This window comes from Dermochelys coriacea, chromosome 1, assembly GCF_009764565.3.
Source record: "Dermochelys coriacea isolate rDerCor1 chromosome 1, rDerCor1.pri.v4, whole genome shotgun sequence".
Lineage (NCBI taxonomy): Eukaryota > Metazoa > Chordata > Testudines > Dermochelyidae > Dermochelys > Dermochelys coriacea.
This window is the reverse complement of record NC_050068.2, coordinates 266,027,732-266,044,871: the sequence shown is the minus strand read 5'-3', so window position 1 is coordinate 266,044,871 and position 17,140 is coordinate 266,027,732. Positions and strand designations below refer to the sequence as shown.

Genomic DNA, 17,140 nt, shown 5'->3' with positions numbered 1-17,140 from the left:
AACAGTGAGGAACCTCTTGCTAAAACTCGGAGGGTACACAAGTATCTAGCAAGCAGTTTTATCTACAAGTGAGCTTGGAAAAAGGATTAAGTTCAATTTTATTCCTGCTTAGCCGAATTCCTACCGTCTACTATCAAAATCCTAGAAAATTTCCTGGTGTCATCTTTGAAACAATATTGTTTACAGATATACATTTTCAAACATTCTTGTTTCTGATAGTAATTAACTGGGGAGTTTGTTAAATTTTATGTATGTAATTCTGTGAATTTAGATGCCTTTTTCTTACAGTGATCTGTTTTCCTCATTAAGAGCTGCTGATTTCCCAACTGATTTCCTGATTCAAGTGTCTGGCACTTAACATCACAGAAGTATTACTAGAAATAATTTTATGAAAAGTGATCTGAAGTTTGACTTTGCCTAACTGTATTGTATGTAAAAATTGTTCTTCTCTTTTTTAGGAAGAAATACGTCCCCAGTTTGAAGCAAAGTACTCCAAGAAAGAACGGATGAATCCCATATCTGGAAAACCAGAGCCTTATCAAGCATTTGCAGATAAATGCAGCAGACTTATTGTTTCCGCATCTGGAATATTTTTTATGGTTTGAGAACATTAATTTCCTTTCTGGTTACAAGAAGGAAAAGTTTAGTTTAGTTTGAAAATGGCACACAGAGTAGTAATTTTGGAAAACAGATAATTTTGGTTAGTCTGAATGCAGAGGGTGGAATTATAGTTTATACTCTGGTTTAAAGATTGTACTGTCTGTTACAGCCAGGGTTGAGCCCCCCGCTCCCCTTGTGGATGGTTACCAGTCTGCTGTACTGAACACAACCTTTGGATCCCATGTGCTTCTAGCCAGCTGGGTCTGGACAGGGTCAAGACACTGTTTCTACTTTTGGCTTCTCAGACACACCCCTCGGGTGCAGACTCCCTGTCTGGTCCCCTACCTGAGGATGTGGGACTCCACATCCAATTGCCCTTAGCCCTGAAACCAGTGCAGTCCCTCAGCAGCAGGTTATGCATGCCTCACTTCCACCGCCCCAAATTCCACCTCCATGAGCACTCCAGTTTATAATTTTACTCTTTGGGGATTCATAGCAGATAAAGTAAGGAACACCAGCTTTGCAAAGGAACTTCTTAAATATGCACACTTTACTCTTAGAAGAGGAGAGTACAGATCTAGGGAAAACAACAAACACTCGAACACAACTCCTCTCCCTGCTCCCTCCCCGAGTCTTCATCACTTTTGAGAGCCCTTTGGGTTTTGATCAGTGTCCATAAGGGAAGGCTTCTGTTTCCCTTTCTCCAGATGTGTGTGTCTTCTCATTCTACTGTTGGAATGATTCCCCTTTCTAAAGAGCATTTCACTTTCAAAAGCAATTTCTAGTGCCTTTTTTCTGTTTTTGTTCTTCCACTGAGATTTTCCAAGCTCCAACCATTTGTGGCATTGCTGGCAGAGAGTTGTTAAAAATCAATGGCTCTGCCAATAGCAACCAGGATAGAACTATTCAGTGTTGAGGCCCCTTGGTGGTCCTGTTGCAGTTTCCCAGACACACACTGTTGCTGCCACAACATCAAGGTTCTAAACCACAATAAGGTTACAATCATAAATGCTATTCATAAAACAAAAGGGAATTCATCAATTGACATTCACACCCACTGTCACACAATCTTTCAGTAAAAAATACCCATGTTTTAAAAACATAAAAGAGGATTTGTTTTCATTCATGCTAATCAGCATTGTTAATCTGGAATAGCTCCACTGACTTCAGGAGAGTTACTGTGGATTTACACTGGTAGAACTGGGATCAGAATCTGTGTGGTATCCAGCAAGCCTACAGCCAGGGACATACGTAGGGAAGTGGCTTAGAATGAAAATGTGGACTCATTCACAATGATTTAGTTACTGCCTTACAATAAATAAATAAAAACAGCGCATATCTCAAAGTCCTCACCCAAGTTTTGCTCGATCCTTATTCATGCAGCATCTCACTGACTTCAGTGAGAGTTCTGTTGTTGTAAAAACTGAGGTTCAAATCCCTGAAGTCAAAGGGAATTTTCCTGTGTGACAACTTGAAAATCAGGTCCACTGGTGATTTTAAAGAAAAAACTTTGAGGAAATATTCTTCTTTGCTTCCAAAATAAATCTGTCAATTGTTAAGCTAAATCAGCTTTCCAATACAAAGTTATAAAGGCTAACGGAGGACTTCGTAGTGAAGGCTGGCTGTCACCACCTTTTCATAATAGATTAGACACAATATTATCTTTAAATTCAGGATCTTTCTACCTGCAACTGATCTTATTTTCAGAATGCAACACTTGAATTAAAAAAAAAATATACAAGAATCCTGTTTGCTGCCCTCTTTCTGAGCCAGGTTGCACTAATTCCCATCCAAAATGAGCAGTGTTTTTTAGGATTTGTGTCACCAGCTGTTTCCTGCTTTCTTCACTATTAATAATCAGTGCAAATTCATTTGTACACAGGGTGAAGTATGTATATAACCTTTTTGATCTATGAGGGGTCTTTTAAACTTCAGCTAATGTTAACTTCAAATACTAAACACTTAATCAAATATCTCACAATCTAAAGCCAGCCTCAATTTATCTATCTTCCAAATTGCCTTTTTCTCTTTTTTAAACAGAGTGCTTATGCTTTAGCTTCGTGAAGAGTCCTTGAAATTATCATTTGGGATGATGACACTTCTTTTGCCAAAGTCAGAGATCACTTGAAAAATCATGAGATATAGATTTAAGCCAGAACTTGGAAGCCTGGATATTCAAGTACTATTTGGCTTTGGCAAAACAAATTCTGGACTGTATTATTTTAGCCTCCCTTCCCCCACCTTGTTAATCTTAGAAACAAGCCAAGAATTATTTTCAAAATTAACTTTTTGTTGTTGTTGTTTGAATAGCACAGGCTTCCACTGGGTTAGAAATACATGGATTTTTAAAATTGAAATATCCTTGAAAAACAGTAGCTTAAATAAGAGAAAAGGATGTTTTGTAAAACTTAAAATAAAGGTAGTTCTATACGTTTCAGTAAACCCAAACGTCACCAGGTTCTACCTGAACCTTCATTCGTGTCCATAAAGAGAAGTGGTTGAACCACAAAGCTAATGGGGCTGTAGCCCGCTCCACCTTCCAACTGCCACCCTGAAAATCTACTTACTTTGCTATCTGGATGCCTTAATATAGTTTGGCTTTGAAGCTACCCCTGCAAAGTTAAATGCGTTCTATTGTTACCAACTGTAGTGTCAATGATGAACACACTGCAGGCTCCTCAGAATGTTAGTGCATTGAAATAAGAGTTTTGTCTAATCACTCCACCTACTGGTGAAGATCAATATTATACTTGTCTTAAAATATTGTCTGGTTAGATCCCAGTGAGTGATATTTCCTTAACATCAAATGTAAGCCTGTGCAGTCCATTTAAAATCCAGAAATAAAATAATATCAATGTTGTGCTGACTCAAAGATAGCTACATGGATAAGTTTATGGTGTTTTCCAAATTAAAGTGTTAGTGAGAACCTGGATAATTTAAGGGAAGATGGTAGAGATGGGGGCTGTGTGGGAATATTTAGGTGATTTTTTTATATATATGTATTGAATGACATGAAAATCTTTCAGATATGCTGTAGCATTTAGTTGTGCCAACCTAGATTTCCCTATAAATTTTGCATCAGAAGCAGGAAGTTTGCCAAACAATCAGTGGGACCATTGAACAATTGAGGTGCTAAAAGAACACTCAAGGAAGACAAGGCCATTGCAGAGAAGCTATATGATTTTTTTTGCATTGGTCTTCACAGCAAAGGATATGAGAGAGATTCCCAAACCTGAGCCATTCTTTTTAGGTGACAAATCTGAGGAACAGACCATATTGAGGCATCAATAGAGGAGGTTTTGGAACAAATTGATAAACAGTAATAAGTCATCAGGGCCAGATGGTATTCAGCCAAGAATTCAGAGGGAACTCGAATATGAAATTGCAGAACTACGAACTGGTATGTAACCTAACACTTAAATCAGCTTCTGTACCAGATGACTGGTGAACTGGTTGAAACTATAGTAAAGAACAGAATTATCAGACACATAGATGAACATGATATGTTGGAGAAGAGCCAACACGGTTTTTGTAAAAGGAAATCATGCCTCACCAATGTATTAGAATTCTTTGAGGGGGTCAACAAACATATGGACAAGGGTGATCAAGTGGATATAGCGTACTTGGACTTTCAGAAAATCTTTGACGAGGTACTATACCAAAGGCTCTTAAGCAAAGTAAGCAGTCGTGGGATATGAGAGAGGGAAGGAATAAATGGTTAGTTTTCAGAATGGAGAGAGGTAAATAGCAGGGTCCCCCAGGGATCTGTATTGGGACCAGTGCTGTTCCACATATTCATAAATGATCTAAAAAAGGAGGTAAACAGTGAGATGGCAAAGTTTGCAGATGGTACAAAATTACTCAAGTAAGTCCAAAGTAGATTGCGAAGAGTTACAAAGGGATCTCAGGTTTCAGAGTAGCAGCCGTGTTAGTCTGTATTTGCAAAAAGAAAAGGAGTACTTGTGGCACCTTAGAGACTAACAAATTTATTAGAGCATAAGCTTTATGATTGGGCAACAAAATGGCAGATGAAATTCAATGCTGATAAATGCAAACTAGTTCACACTGGAAAACATAATCCCAACCATACATACAAAATGAGGGGGTCTAAATTAGTTGTTACCACTCAAGAAAGAGGTCATGGAGTCATTGTGGATAATTCTCTGAAAATATCCGATCAATATGCAGCAGCAGTCAAAAAAGCTCACAGAACATTAGGAACCATTAGGAAAGGGATAGATGATAAGACAGGAAAATATCATCATGCCACTATATAAATTCGTGATAAATATGAATCCACACCTTGAATACTGTGTGCAATTCTGGTCGTTGTGTCTTTAAAAAGATCTATTAGAATTAGAAAACTTACCAAGAAGGGCAACAAAAATGGTGAAAGGTATGGAACAGGTTCCATACGAGGAGAGATTAAAAAGACTGAGACTATTCAGGTTGGAAAAGAGACGACTAACGGGATGAAATAGAAGACTATAAAATCACTAATGATGTGGAGAAAGTATGGAATTCAGTGTATAAGCCTTTACCATACTTGAGTAATTGGTGATTGATCCAACCCTAGAGGGTTATTCTTGAAGAAGCCAAAACAGCTTTAAAATGGCTCATATTGTTAAATTTCTGAATCTGTGAACATGAGACAAATTTCTTCCTATTTGTTGTTACGTGGTTACAATCTTCCTTGAAAGAAACTTACAAATCCTGAAATTAACACTGGGAGCCCTAAGCCAGAAATGATCCTTTGTAACCTTGACATTTGTGTGCCTGTCAGAACCTTTGTGGCTTAGAATTAGCAGAATAGAAGAGTTTCCGCTCAAATTTTTAAAATGAGTGGAGACCATTTTAATCACTTTTTTACCATTAGAATCATTTATCTCGGTTGTTTTACTGATAATAATTTATCTCCTTGTTTTACTGTCAAACTAATGATTTTCTCTCTCAAATATTTATGACTGACCAAACACTTCTTTAAACATTAAAGCCAAAATACCGAGCCAGGTAAGGGAAGGTGTTGGAAAGTCCATCCCTGTCCCCTAAACCAGGGCTGTCCAGCCTCAAGCTAGTGCCTAGTGTAAATTACAGCAGCCTCAGGACTACTGTGTTTTACTCTGACTGCCCATCCATTCCAACAGGAAGGGACCATATAGGCATAGGGATAGCCACACCTGGGTCAAGAAAAAGGGTGGGTATAGAAGTTTCTAAGGCCACTCTATACCACCTAGAAATCCCCTTCTCCACAGGGAATCGTCCTCTAGCTCACTAGTAAGGTAACTTTGTGGCTGCTATATGCTTCCAGAGTGGCATAGAGTAGCTTTAATGGATCAGATGAACTGGTCCTATGTGTTCACACACTCTTTAACCTTCTCCTTGTCATGTTTCTCTACATATGGATTATGCCAACCTCTGTTAAATCGATTCTGTAAATAAAAGAATGTGAAAATGGCTTGAAATTCCAGGGTGGGGGGAGGCATTGATTGTTTTTTCCTAATTAACTATGATGCATCACATTTTTGTCAGGTTTTAAGAACGCATTCGGGTTGTAGTAATGCATGTGGACATACAAAACCTGACTGGTTTCTATTCAGGAAAATGTAATTACATGGTAACATAGCTCAGATATAGTATATAATGTCGACTGGATAAGATGAGTCACCCATGCTAATAACAAAATGTTTGAGCTCTAGGTTACTGGCTCAAATGGGACACAAGCTGGTCATGACAGTTTAATGCCCAACTGTTCTGTATGATATGTCACAACTGACTTAGTGACCTCAGCTCAACTGCAAAATTTTCTACATCAGACATCTTTTCTAAGTATTATCAAAGATGCCAGGGAGGAAATTATCAGAGAGATTGAATTTACCATCCCTAAATATAATCCCTCCAAAATAGTACAATGAAGCAGCTTATTAAGGTAGTGTGATAAAATTCTCTGTTGCTTCCTGAGTAGTATTTAACACAGGGTGAAATTCACCCCAGGCAAAGAGGCAGCACAAAAGCCTATCTACCACTTTGAATATTCAAAGTATGATTTTATGTGGTCCATAAGCCATGTACTGACCCTCTCCAGAGTGGTGAATTTTACTCGGTGTAAGTAAGGCACAGCTTTAATTTCCAGGGCTAGCAATCAAGCACCATTCGCTAACTCTGGAAAACAGAAAATAGTTGTCTTTTTCAAGAGAATGATTAAATGTAGACATGATTTTAATCAGCTATCAAGTGTATTTTATATTATAGGAAACGGAGAGGAAATTGGATATTAATCCAGATGAAACCCCTCTCAGGAAAAAATTATGTACGTTTCAGGACTTGTTTTTTTAAGATAGGTTTATTTTTATAGTCTTGAGAATGTCAGGAAGAAATCAATTCCAATTGTGAGGAATTTCAGGCTTTTCTGTTTTTTCCCCCCTGTAGATCTGTGTGGTGATTGCTGCTGTTTTTGGCATTGTTATTTACCGTGTTGTGACTGTCAGCACTTTTGCTGCCTTTAAGTGGGCTTTAATCAGGAATAACTCTCAGGTTGCAACTACAGGGACTGCAGTGTGCATCAACTTTTGCATCATCATGCTACTGAATGTGGTAAGTAAAGATAACCAGGATCCATAAGCAGTGGGTATAATAGGCCAGGATGCTGGCTTGTTGGTTTTGGCAATTTGCATGGGCTGGGCTTCCACTGGAAGAAGTTTTTGCTTATTATTATGAACATGCAGGTTCCAGGGTGGCTGAGGAGGCTGAACTCAAGAGATTACTGATGAACCAGGGAAGCTGAGTAGCAGATGCCACCTCCTCAGCCGCCCTGGAACCTGCATGGCGCATATAAAAAGCTCAGGTTCTTTGGGAAGAGCTTTAGCTTTTCCTGCTGGGGGTCTTGGGAGGGGAGTCATGGCACGGCTGGGGTGACTCAGGGCTCCTCTGGCCATGGGGGTGGCTCAGGGCTCCTCTGGCCATGGTGGGGAGGGCTGGGGATCGGCCCTCCAGCTGGTAGGGGGTGAGGTCCACCCACTGCCCATGCTAGGATCTCAAGCAAAGTGCACACATGCACTTGATCTATATGTGCTCCAGTCTGCATGCTGCTGAATGCCCTCAGTTGCTACTGACTTTAACGGGAGCTGAGGATGCTTGTTGGGTTTGACTCTTAGTACCTACCATACCTGTGTAATTGGCTTCAAAATTCACTTAAGTACAATACATGTTTGAAAAAGTCTACAAATTATATAATTTGAAAGGGACATATTCAAGACCGGTTGGTTCAAATTTGTCCTACACATTATTCCTTCTATTTGTTTGCAAATTGCAAGTAAGTCTTTAAATATGCTTTTCGAAACAAAATGGTTCAGTGTTCTTTTTTAATATAGAGGCCAAACTTGCTCCCCGCTTACTCACAGCAGAATTTTCCCCTTAGGGATAGATATATACAGCTCTCTTGCTACAGGAGAGCACTTACCTGCATTGAAAACTTCACAGGGAGGGATTGACACTGAGTGGTTGTGAACTGTTCCATCAGTTACTTGTAATGCTAAAAGCATGCCAATCACTGGTGAGAATTCTAGGTGAGAATTCTGGGAGGGTGGATTGAGTCTGATTGGGCCTGGGATAAAGGGATTCCTAGGCCATCTGTTCCTAGGTGGTTAAAGTTCTAGTGGGGTAGATCACAATGGTTTGGGAAGGGAAAGGGCGAGTTTACCCATCCTCTAAGGTGAGAGAGTTCTCTTGGTTTCCCAGGTGCTTCTGAATATCCATGTAGCAGCAATTGTCAGATGTGTTTTTCTGTCACCTGCTCTTGGCAAGAAGGTTGCATCCTTTTCCTTCAGATGCACATGTTGCCACTTACCCATGTCGTTGCCACCTCGAGGTTGTGTTATTGCAAACACTTTACAAAGAGCTACATCTTCAAGCCATCCAAAAATTGCAGCTAATTCAGAATGTCTTGCCCCACTTAGTAAGTGGAGTTTCTTGATGTAAGATTATTATTCCGTAGCTCCATGAGCTACACTGACGGGAAAAGTCGATCTAAGCTATGCAATTTGAGTTACATGAATAGCTTAACTCAAGTTGACGTAGCTTAGATCTACTTACCGTGGGGTCCATACTACGCAATGTCGACAGAAGACGCTCTGCCATTGACTCCCCTTACTCTTCTCGATCTGGTGGATTAGAGGAGTCGACGGGAGAGCGATCTGCAGTTGATTTAGCAGGTCTTCACTAGACCCGCTAAATAGACTACCAATGCATCGATTGCCGTGCGTCGATTCCCCCCTTCACATCCCCCCCCATAAGCATAGACAAGCCCTTAGTTTCCATGTGAAGTATAAGGTGTTAGTTCTAACCAATACATGTATAAATGCTGCCTACTAGAGAGACCACTTCAGTTCCTATGTGATACTGAAGCATTTGCAGTCATCTGAGATATTCAAACTAACAGCCCTGGTTTACAGGCAAAATGGCTGTGAGAAGCCATCACCACAGGAACTCACTTCTCCTTTTCACACTCAAGCCTGCATTTGGTGTCCTTTAGGACAAGCTGAAAGATTTGTCTGGTTTCCCATGCATTTCCCAAGGAAGAGAAAGGGGAGAGTTGATTGAGAAATTGGAGGGAGAAAGATAGGATAGAGACCAATAGTGAGTTGGGAAGTTGGTCTGAGGACTCCGTTTGTAAAAGTTTTTAAATGTATTTTATTTAAAGTCTGTGGCTTTTAATTTTTTTTGGGGGGGGATGCCTAGATCATGTGATAGGCATTATGAAGAATAAACATAAGTCAGTGTATACCTCTGTCAGCAAAGAACTGACCACCAAACTTCCAAACATCTGTGCACTGAGGCAGCAATGAAACAACTCAGAACAGAAGTAGATTTCACTTTCTATCTTCCAAAGACTTCTACTGTTAAGGGGCAAAAATTAAAATAATGGAAAAAGCCATGAATAGGTTCCTTGTTGATTTTTTTTTCTGACTTATCAAGTGGAGTATTGCAAGAAAACTTCTTAAACCTTACAGGTACTAACAAGAAATAAATATTGTCTGTGAACTGGAAAATAAGGTGAGGACCAGCGAAAACGAGATCCCATAAGTATACTAAAGCATGACTATGAAACATCTTTTAAGGAGGTGATGAGGTTTTGAACTTAACCTTTTGCCTTCCACACTGAGTTACAATAGGTAGTGGGTTACAATAGGCAACTAATGGAGATCTTCTAAAATACTAACAGCTTCTGGCTCCCATGAGTGATCAGACAGTTAAGTCCTATACAAGCTGTGAGCACATAAAAATGAAGAAAAGTCGCATGGGGCAAGCAAAGAGAGATTAATATAAACAGAACTTGAAGTGAGAAAAGAAAAAAGATGTTTAGAACAGTCTGGGAATCCTTGTAAGACAACATGGACTGCAGCCAAAGACTCTAATACACTTTCACAACCTGTCTGATATAAGCATCGGGGAAAGCTCTGGGTCAATCAACTTCTAGGTTGGATGCTTTGAGAGCTGGATGGATAATATAGTTACGCATTCATCTTGACAAGATTCGATGACATTCAAGCTGACTGTCTCCCAGTTAATCATGCAGCCTGATCTGAGAGCAATCACAAGCTTCATCTTGGGTAGTAAAGCCTGTTCATATCGATAATATCACCCAAAGAACACTGAATGAACACTGAATAAAATGGGATCCTAAATGAAGCCCTTTGAGATTTGTAGTGATAAACTGTAGTCTGAGAAAAACAGTTCCAAGCATCGTTAACAGAATCGCAAACACTGTCTGATCCAGGAGGAATAACAACAAAACATAATATTCACACACAGACATGCAGGTCATTGAAGATCTGTAAATGGGCACTCACCCTGATCCTGGCACGGAATCAAACACACGGCCCTCTAGCACTTTTATATTCTCCATAGGGAAGTGCTTTTAAAGCTGGAAAGAGACCACCTTTTCAATTTTTTTTTTTTTTTTTAAAAAAGGATTCAGATCACCACTGCTTATTTCAGACAAGGCAGAAAGCTCCACAGGAGAAATGTTAATAGCTATGATAGAATTTCAAATGACTTGAATTCCTAAGCAGCTAGTTTAATATGTAGTCTGTGTATAACTCACTAAACCTTAACAACAGTTTATAAAGTAAATTGTATAAAAAGGAACTGTATAAAAGGAATTGTATAAAAAGGGATGGGTACACTTTGGAAACTAAAGGCCCAATCCTGGAAGATGTTGAGCTCTTTGAAGAGGTGTTGTGTCCCCTCAACTCCCATTAATGTCTATAGGAATTGAGGACACTCAACACCATGCAGGATCTGGCCCCAGATCAGTAGAAAGGGTAATACCATTTGAGAAAAATGGATACAGTGATTTAGTTTTATAATAAAAATGAATTCTGTACATTTATATAGTATGTTGTATGTTCACCACTGCATAAATACTAACTCATGTCAAAGCTTCTCAATTAAATAAGTTAGCAGTCTTTTAGAGGAATTTGAGACCATGGTTCCTGCTATCAGTGCTAATAAGGATTTAGAAGAACATCAGTGGTTCTGAATAAAGAAACGCATTTGGCAACAGTGATGTTCTCTGACCTCCTATGTCTCTCTCCCAAAGAGAGACAGACAAGGTCTTTTTTTGTTAGGACTAATTTGCTTGTTAAGTTTTCCATAATTTCCCTTGCATTTGCAGAATTAAATGACTTTTTACAGATGGAACACAGTGCTAAACTTTTAATTAAAATCCACACACTTTTCAGTTTCAATGTCAAAGATTTCCAAGGTGAAAATTAATGATTTCACTCAGGTGTAGGAGAGAACATGGGCCAATGAATATGGCATTGATCTGAGAATGAAGAAACCTGGGTTTTATTCCTGGCTCTGCCAATTACCTGGTTTCTGACTTGTATTAATTTAGAGGGAATAAAGGGCCCAAAGAGTCAAAGGTATTAACAAGACCCTCTCACTGTCCAACATTAAACAGTGTCAAACAAACAGGGTTGGGTTTACAGAGACATCAGCTTGCTTGCTACCATGTCAAATGCACCATTAAAAATCCTTTTACTAAAGATACAGAAAAAGAAGAAAAACAGTTGTTAAGGCATTTGAAATGTAAAGTTAAAGTGACAGCCTAACTTAACACAACATCCCTTGTTCCCTTTAGCTGTAAAGCCCTTGGGGGGGGGGGACCTTGTTTGACCGTCTGTTAGTTGGTTTTAAAGATGTTAGTAACTGCCCTTTTGGGAAAAAGAAAAGAAGTTAGTTGAGATGGCGGAAGCTGCTGTTGTTACTGTTGTTAAAGTCTGATCCCATTTCCTAGAAGGAAAAACAAGACACACACGCATAAGGGGAAAGAGAAGAACAAAGAGAAGTTTCTGGTGTTGACTCTCACGTGCAGCCTCAATGTTGGAAGAAAACAGGCCCAGCACACAGTTTTAATCAGTCACTCCAAAGCCCTGCAAACTCATGCCAGCATCAGGCTGTTTAGGGCATTGCATTTAGATGCCTTTCTGGTCACTGGCTTACAGCAGTGTTGCAAAATATATAGTTTTGGTTTGCTAAGCCAGAGCCTTACCAAACAGAAGGCAGAAGGAGATGGGTAGGAAAAGGATAAATAAGTTAGAGAAGGGAAAGGGCACACTGAATGGATGTGAGTGTCTGACAAAGTCTTTCATCCCAGGTAGTGTTGGATTTAGCCAAAGCCGGTGGAGGAGGTGATGTCATCTGGGTCCTTCTCTCTCTGCCCTGGTCAAGTCAGGACATCTCTTAGGATTAGGAAGAAGAAGGTCCATTGGTGTCACACTGGGTCCTGAGATCCCAGGAGATGGAAGGGGTCGCAGCCATGATGGTGAAGCTTGCTCCTTCCCCTTCTTTGTCTTTCAGTCAGCCAGCAACACAGTAGCCAGCGTTCCCCCCCCCCAAAAAAGGTTTCTTTGAGGATCCAAAAGGGGAGTGATGGGTGGAATATCTTGTCCTCTTATTATTTTGTCCACCAACTGACACACCAATTTTGGTTCACTGATTTTTGGTTCCACACTTTTCTTGTTTACCAAGTATGATCTTATCAAAGTCCTTCAGTGATATCAGTAGGCCTTTTTGTTTGGACAAGTTCAGTCTGTCTCTCTCACTTTTAAACCTTTTCCCATCAGTATTTGTTAAATTGACAACTAAAGGTAAATTTGTAGATCCAGTTGTCATTACAGACCTTGGACAAATTACTTAAGCTTTCTGCACCACATCTGTACAAGGGGATAATGATAACTCTCCTCCTTTGTAAAGTGCTTCTATGGATGAAAGGCACCACATTATAGTTAAGTAGTATTACGGTTATCACAATGCCAACAAATTTTACCAAACGATGATCAGAATTTCAGTTTTAAAATGGAATAATTGTTGTTCATCCTAGAAAACAGATCTATATTGTTAATGATGTTAAACTGAGCTGGTCACATTTTTGAGAAGTTGTTTCTTATTTGTTGCAGTTGTATGAAAAAGTTGCTCTTCTTCTGACAAATTTAGGTAAGTGGTGATAAATATACAACTGAAATAATATTTTATTGATTTTGGTTTATACTTCAGCTCTTGCTTTGTTCTAAATATTGAGCATGAAATCCTAGCTCCATTGAAGCCAGCTGGAGTTTTGCCATTGACTTCACTAGGTGCAGGATTTCTCCCTGAATCAGTATCCCAGTCACATTTACAAAATGCTGCCTAGGTTAAAATAATACATGTTTTTAAAATATTGTACTGTGTTTCTAACCACATTTATACCTGCGTTTATAGTTTTTCAAAATATCCATCTATCAATACAACATTTAATTTCAAGTCCCACCTTCAAACCTGATGTTGCCTATTAACAAGAACACTGCTCTCTCTTCCCCGTCCTCTCCCAGCTATGTCCAGCCTGATTCCTGTCTGAGCTTTAATTCCTAGATACTATGGAAATGAAGCTCTGATCTGAGATGCTGCAGCTGGGAGAGGAAAAGGGTAATCTCTATTTTCTGTGCATGGTGATTCACAGACAAATTAAAGTAATGGGCCCAGATCCTTAATTTGTGTTACCTGTCAGAGCTCAGTTGAAGCCCATGGAGCTATGACAGTTTACACCTGCTAAAGATCTGGCCCACGATTCCTGTCCTAAATATCTTAAATGCTAAGGACTCAGTTAAGCATATGTTTACCACAGGGCCTGATTTTCAGAGATGTTGCCTACCCACAGCTTCTGTCAGCTTTAGCTAGTGTTGTGGGCACTCAGCGCTTCTGAAAATCTGGCCCATAGTGCGTATTACTGCAAATACTCCTACTGAAGTCTGTGGGGCTACTCAGAATAGTAAATACCATGCCCAGTACTGGCAAGCATTCGCAGGACTGGGCAAGGTGTGTAGACATAGCACAACAAGTGTTGACTGTTTTAAATCTAGTTTTGAGCACTGCTCAGAATGGGAATCAAGGGTCTGGATATTGTGGCTACCGCTCCCTACTCCTTCCTTATTTATCCACCTGTTTCAATGAATTTTGTCTAAATCCTAGAGTATGAGCTCTGGATCAGGGATTTGTGTTAGTATAGTGTCTAGTACAGTGCTATACTGAGGCAAGGTTGAGGTTCCCTGATGCTACAGCAATGAAAATAATAATTAAAAAGAACCATGAAGAAAGCATTTGTTTCAGTTGTGTGCGAAGTCTGCTTCAAGTTGAGAATATATCATGCTGCATACTAGTGTGCATTCTGCTAATCTAATTGTAGTAGACTGAAGAAATGAAAACAACAGAAGAGCAGCTCAGTTTATAGTACATGGAAGAATCCAGGAGTTGTCTATTTTGTGTTCAAATGAAGGAAATTGAATGTTACCTCTAATTACCTCTAGCAAACTGGCAAACTATTTCTTATAATCGCCTGTAATCTTGCATAGCCAGCTATAAAACATCAGATGAGGTTTGTAAGAGTTTTTACAAGCCCGCTTGCTGTGGATTATTTTTTTATACAAATTCTACTGTCCTCTTATAAATTGAGACCAGCAGGCAGCTTTGCCAGCTCTAAAAAGTGCCTGCAGTTCCTCAGTGTAGTAAAACTCCTAATCTGATTAAACCTCTCAAACTCTGTTTTCTTTACTCACAGAGCAGCCTCGGACTGAGTCTGAGTGGGAGAACAGCTTCACTTTGAAAATGTTTCTTTTTCAGTTTGTCAATCTGAACAGCTCTACCTTTTATATAGCATTCTTCTTGGGAAGGTAAGAATTAGTATCTGCTCACTCTGTGCTTGGGACAGAGAGCAAAGAAGAAAATGATAATGCCATTAATGAAACAAAATGGGCCCATATGATCACGCTTGCTCAATTGCAAAGTCCAAGTTAGCAAAGGAAAAAAGTTTAAATTTAGATTTTCCTTTAAAAAGGTATGGAATATGTAGATCCCATTCTTAGACATTTCCTTCATACTAAATTCTAAAAATTCCACTGCAGAGAACTAATGTCTTCAGCTGATAAGACATTTGCAGGTCGCTTTGCTCTACTTTTTATATGTATAATTTATACAGATAAAAGAAGAACTTAACATTTTGTCATTTCATCTCTATCCCCTGAAATCTAAGTAACTTTTGGTTCACCTTATGTATACTTAGGCCAGTTTGCCGCAAATTCATAATTATTATAAGTGATGGAATTTGCTTTTTCTGCTGAAAATAAGAGAAATCTTTGCATGTCTGTTCCTGTTTGTTCCCCACAGAAATCAGAAAGGCGTGTGAGCAGATTTGAATTACCCATTAACTGAGCTAATTGTTTGAGCGAATAAACAGTATAACTGTGAAAAATTTGCACCCTTGGTGAAAACATGTTTTCACTGGATTCACAGGAAGTATGACACCAAATTTTTCATTACGTCGAAAGGAAGTGGACCAGACGGGGGTTTTGCATTTCATGGTCTCTTTCCAGCCAGTAATAACACATTGTAAAGCAGTTCAAAATGGAGCTTCAAAGCAAAGTTCTCCTGACAGTGTTACTCAGTCTTGATATTCTGCTCTTCCTACCTGCTGAACATCAGAGAATGAAATATCAAGTATTAGAATGTAGGCATTTAGCTAAAGCACAGATGAAAATTTGCTTAGCTCTTAACATAAATTATATTAGAGATCCTTCAAATCATTCTGCATAATTACATCTTTGATATTTAAATCAATCCTGTTTGGGAAAATGGAGTTAAAACAACTACATTGAGCTTTTTTTCTAAGATTCTGAACAGAGATCTAGTAAGAAATAGCTGATGTTTGCTCTTATGTTGAAGATTTACAGGACACCCTGGTGCCTACTTGAGGCTGATAAACAGATGGAGACTGGAAGAAGTGAGTACTCTGTAACTCTCAGGCTTTTAGGGGTAATCAGATTGAAGCCCATGGATGGCACAGGATGTGAGCAACAGCAGACTCTGGCCCCCTGCTTAGGTTATTTTGAATGCATCATTGAGTTTCCAGGAGCTCTCTGACACTACACCATTTATTGAATTCCTCTTCACCTGCTTCAGAAAGACATTTCCATATTGATAACATGTTTTTTAACCCTTAGCTTTTGGGGTCTATGTATTATATTTGGGTGACATTAATAAATGGCCTCAACTTGATTTCTCTTTTTTAATCATGTAAACAAATATCAGATGCTTTCTATTGTTCATCCTCAATATGAATCAATTCAGACATGAATCTGGGTCATTTTTCACCTCTAAAATACTCTTTTCCACACAGTCAAAAAATAGAGGTCTAGTTCTTGTTGCATTTGTTAGGATATAGATATTCAGGCCTGTCTGAAAAGGCCTATACTCTAAGAATGTAGGTGTATTCTTATCACTTAGCTAGTTATAGAGGTATAAAAGAAAGAATCAAAATCACTGTCTGCCGATGTAAGGGCCTTCTCTTATTGTGACAGTCTGAGGCCCTGTTCTGAGGCTAAGGCCTTTGGCTAAGCAGCAGAGGCAGCCATAAGCTAGGAATCAGAGTAGCAGCTGTGTTAGTCTGTATCTGCAAAAAGAACAGGAGGACTTGTGGCACCTTAGAGACTAACAAATTTATTAGCACATAAGCTTTCGTGGGCTACAACTCACTTCGTCAGATGCATAGAATGGAACATATAGTAAGATATATACACACATACAGAGAAGGTGGAAGTTGCCATAAAAACTGTAAGAGTCTAATTAATTAAGATGAGCTATTAGCTTCAAAAACAGACTCCAACGAGAAACTGCTGAGCTTGAATTAATATGCAAACTAGATACTATTAACTTGGGTTTGAATAGAGATTGGGAGTGGCTGGGTCATTACACATATTGAATCTATTTCCTCAGGTTAAGTATCCTCACACCTTCTTGTCAACTGTCTAAATGGACCATCTTGATTATCACCACAAAAGTTTTTTTTTTCTCCTGCTGATAATAGCTCATCTTAATTAATTAGCCTCTTACAGTTTGTATGGCAACTTCCACTTTCTCTGTGTGTGTGTGTGTGTGTGTGTGTGTGTGTGTGTATATATATCTCTTCTTACTATATGTTCCATTCTATGCATCCGATGAAGTGGGCTGT

General features: G+C 39.1%; 1 protein-coding gene across 1 annotated transcript in view; it reads left to right on the top strand.

Annotated features, from left to right (window-relative positions):
• Nucleotides 1–17,140, top strand: part of ANO4 (anoctamin 4) — a 307,889-nt gene that overhangs the window by 241,097 nt on the left and 49,652 nt on the right. Inside the window, 5 exon segments of the mRNA XM_043491471.1 lie at nt 459–599; nt 7,027–7,191; nt 13,062–13,098; nt 14,696–14,807; nt 15,856–15,913. Coding sequence (XP_043347406.1) covers nt 459–599; nt 7,027–7,191; nt 13,062–13,098; nt 14,696–14,807; nt 15,856–15,913 — 513 coding nt within the window.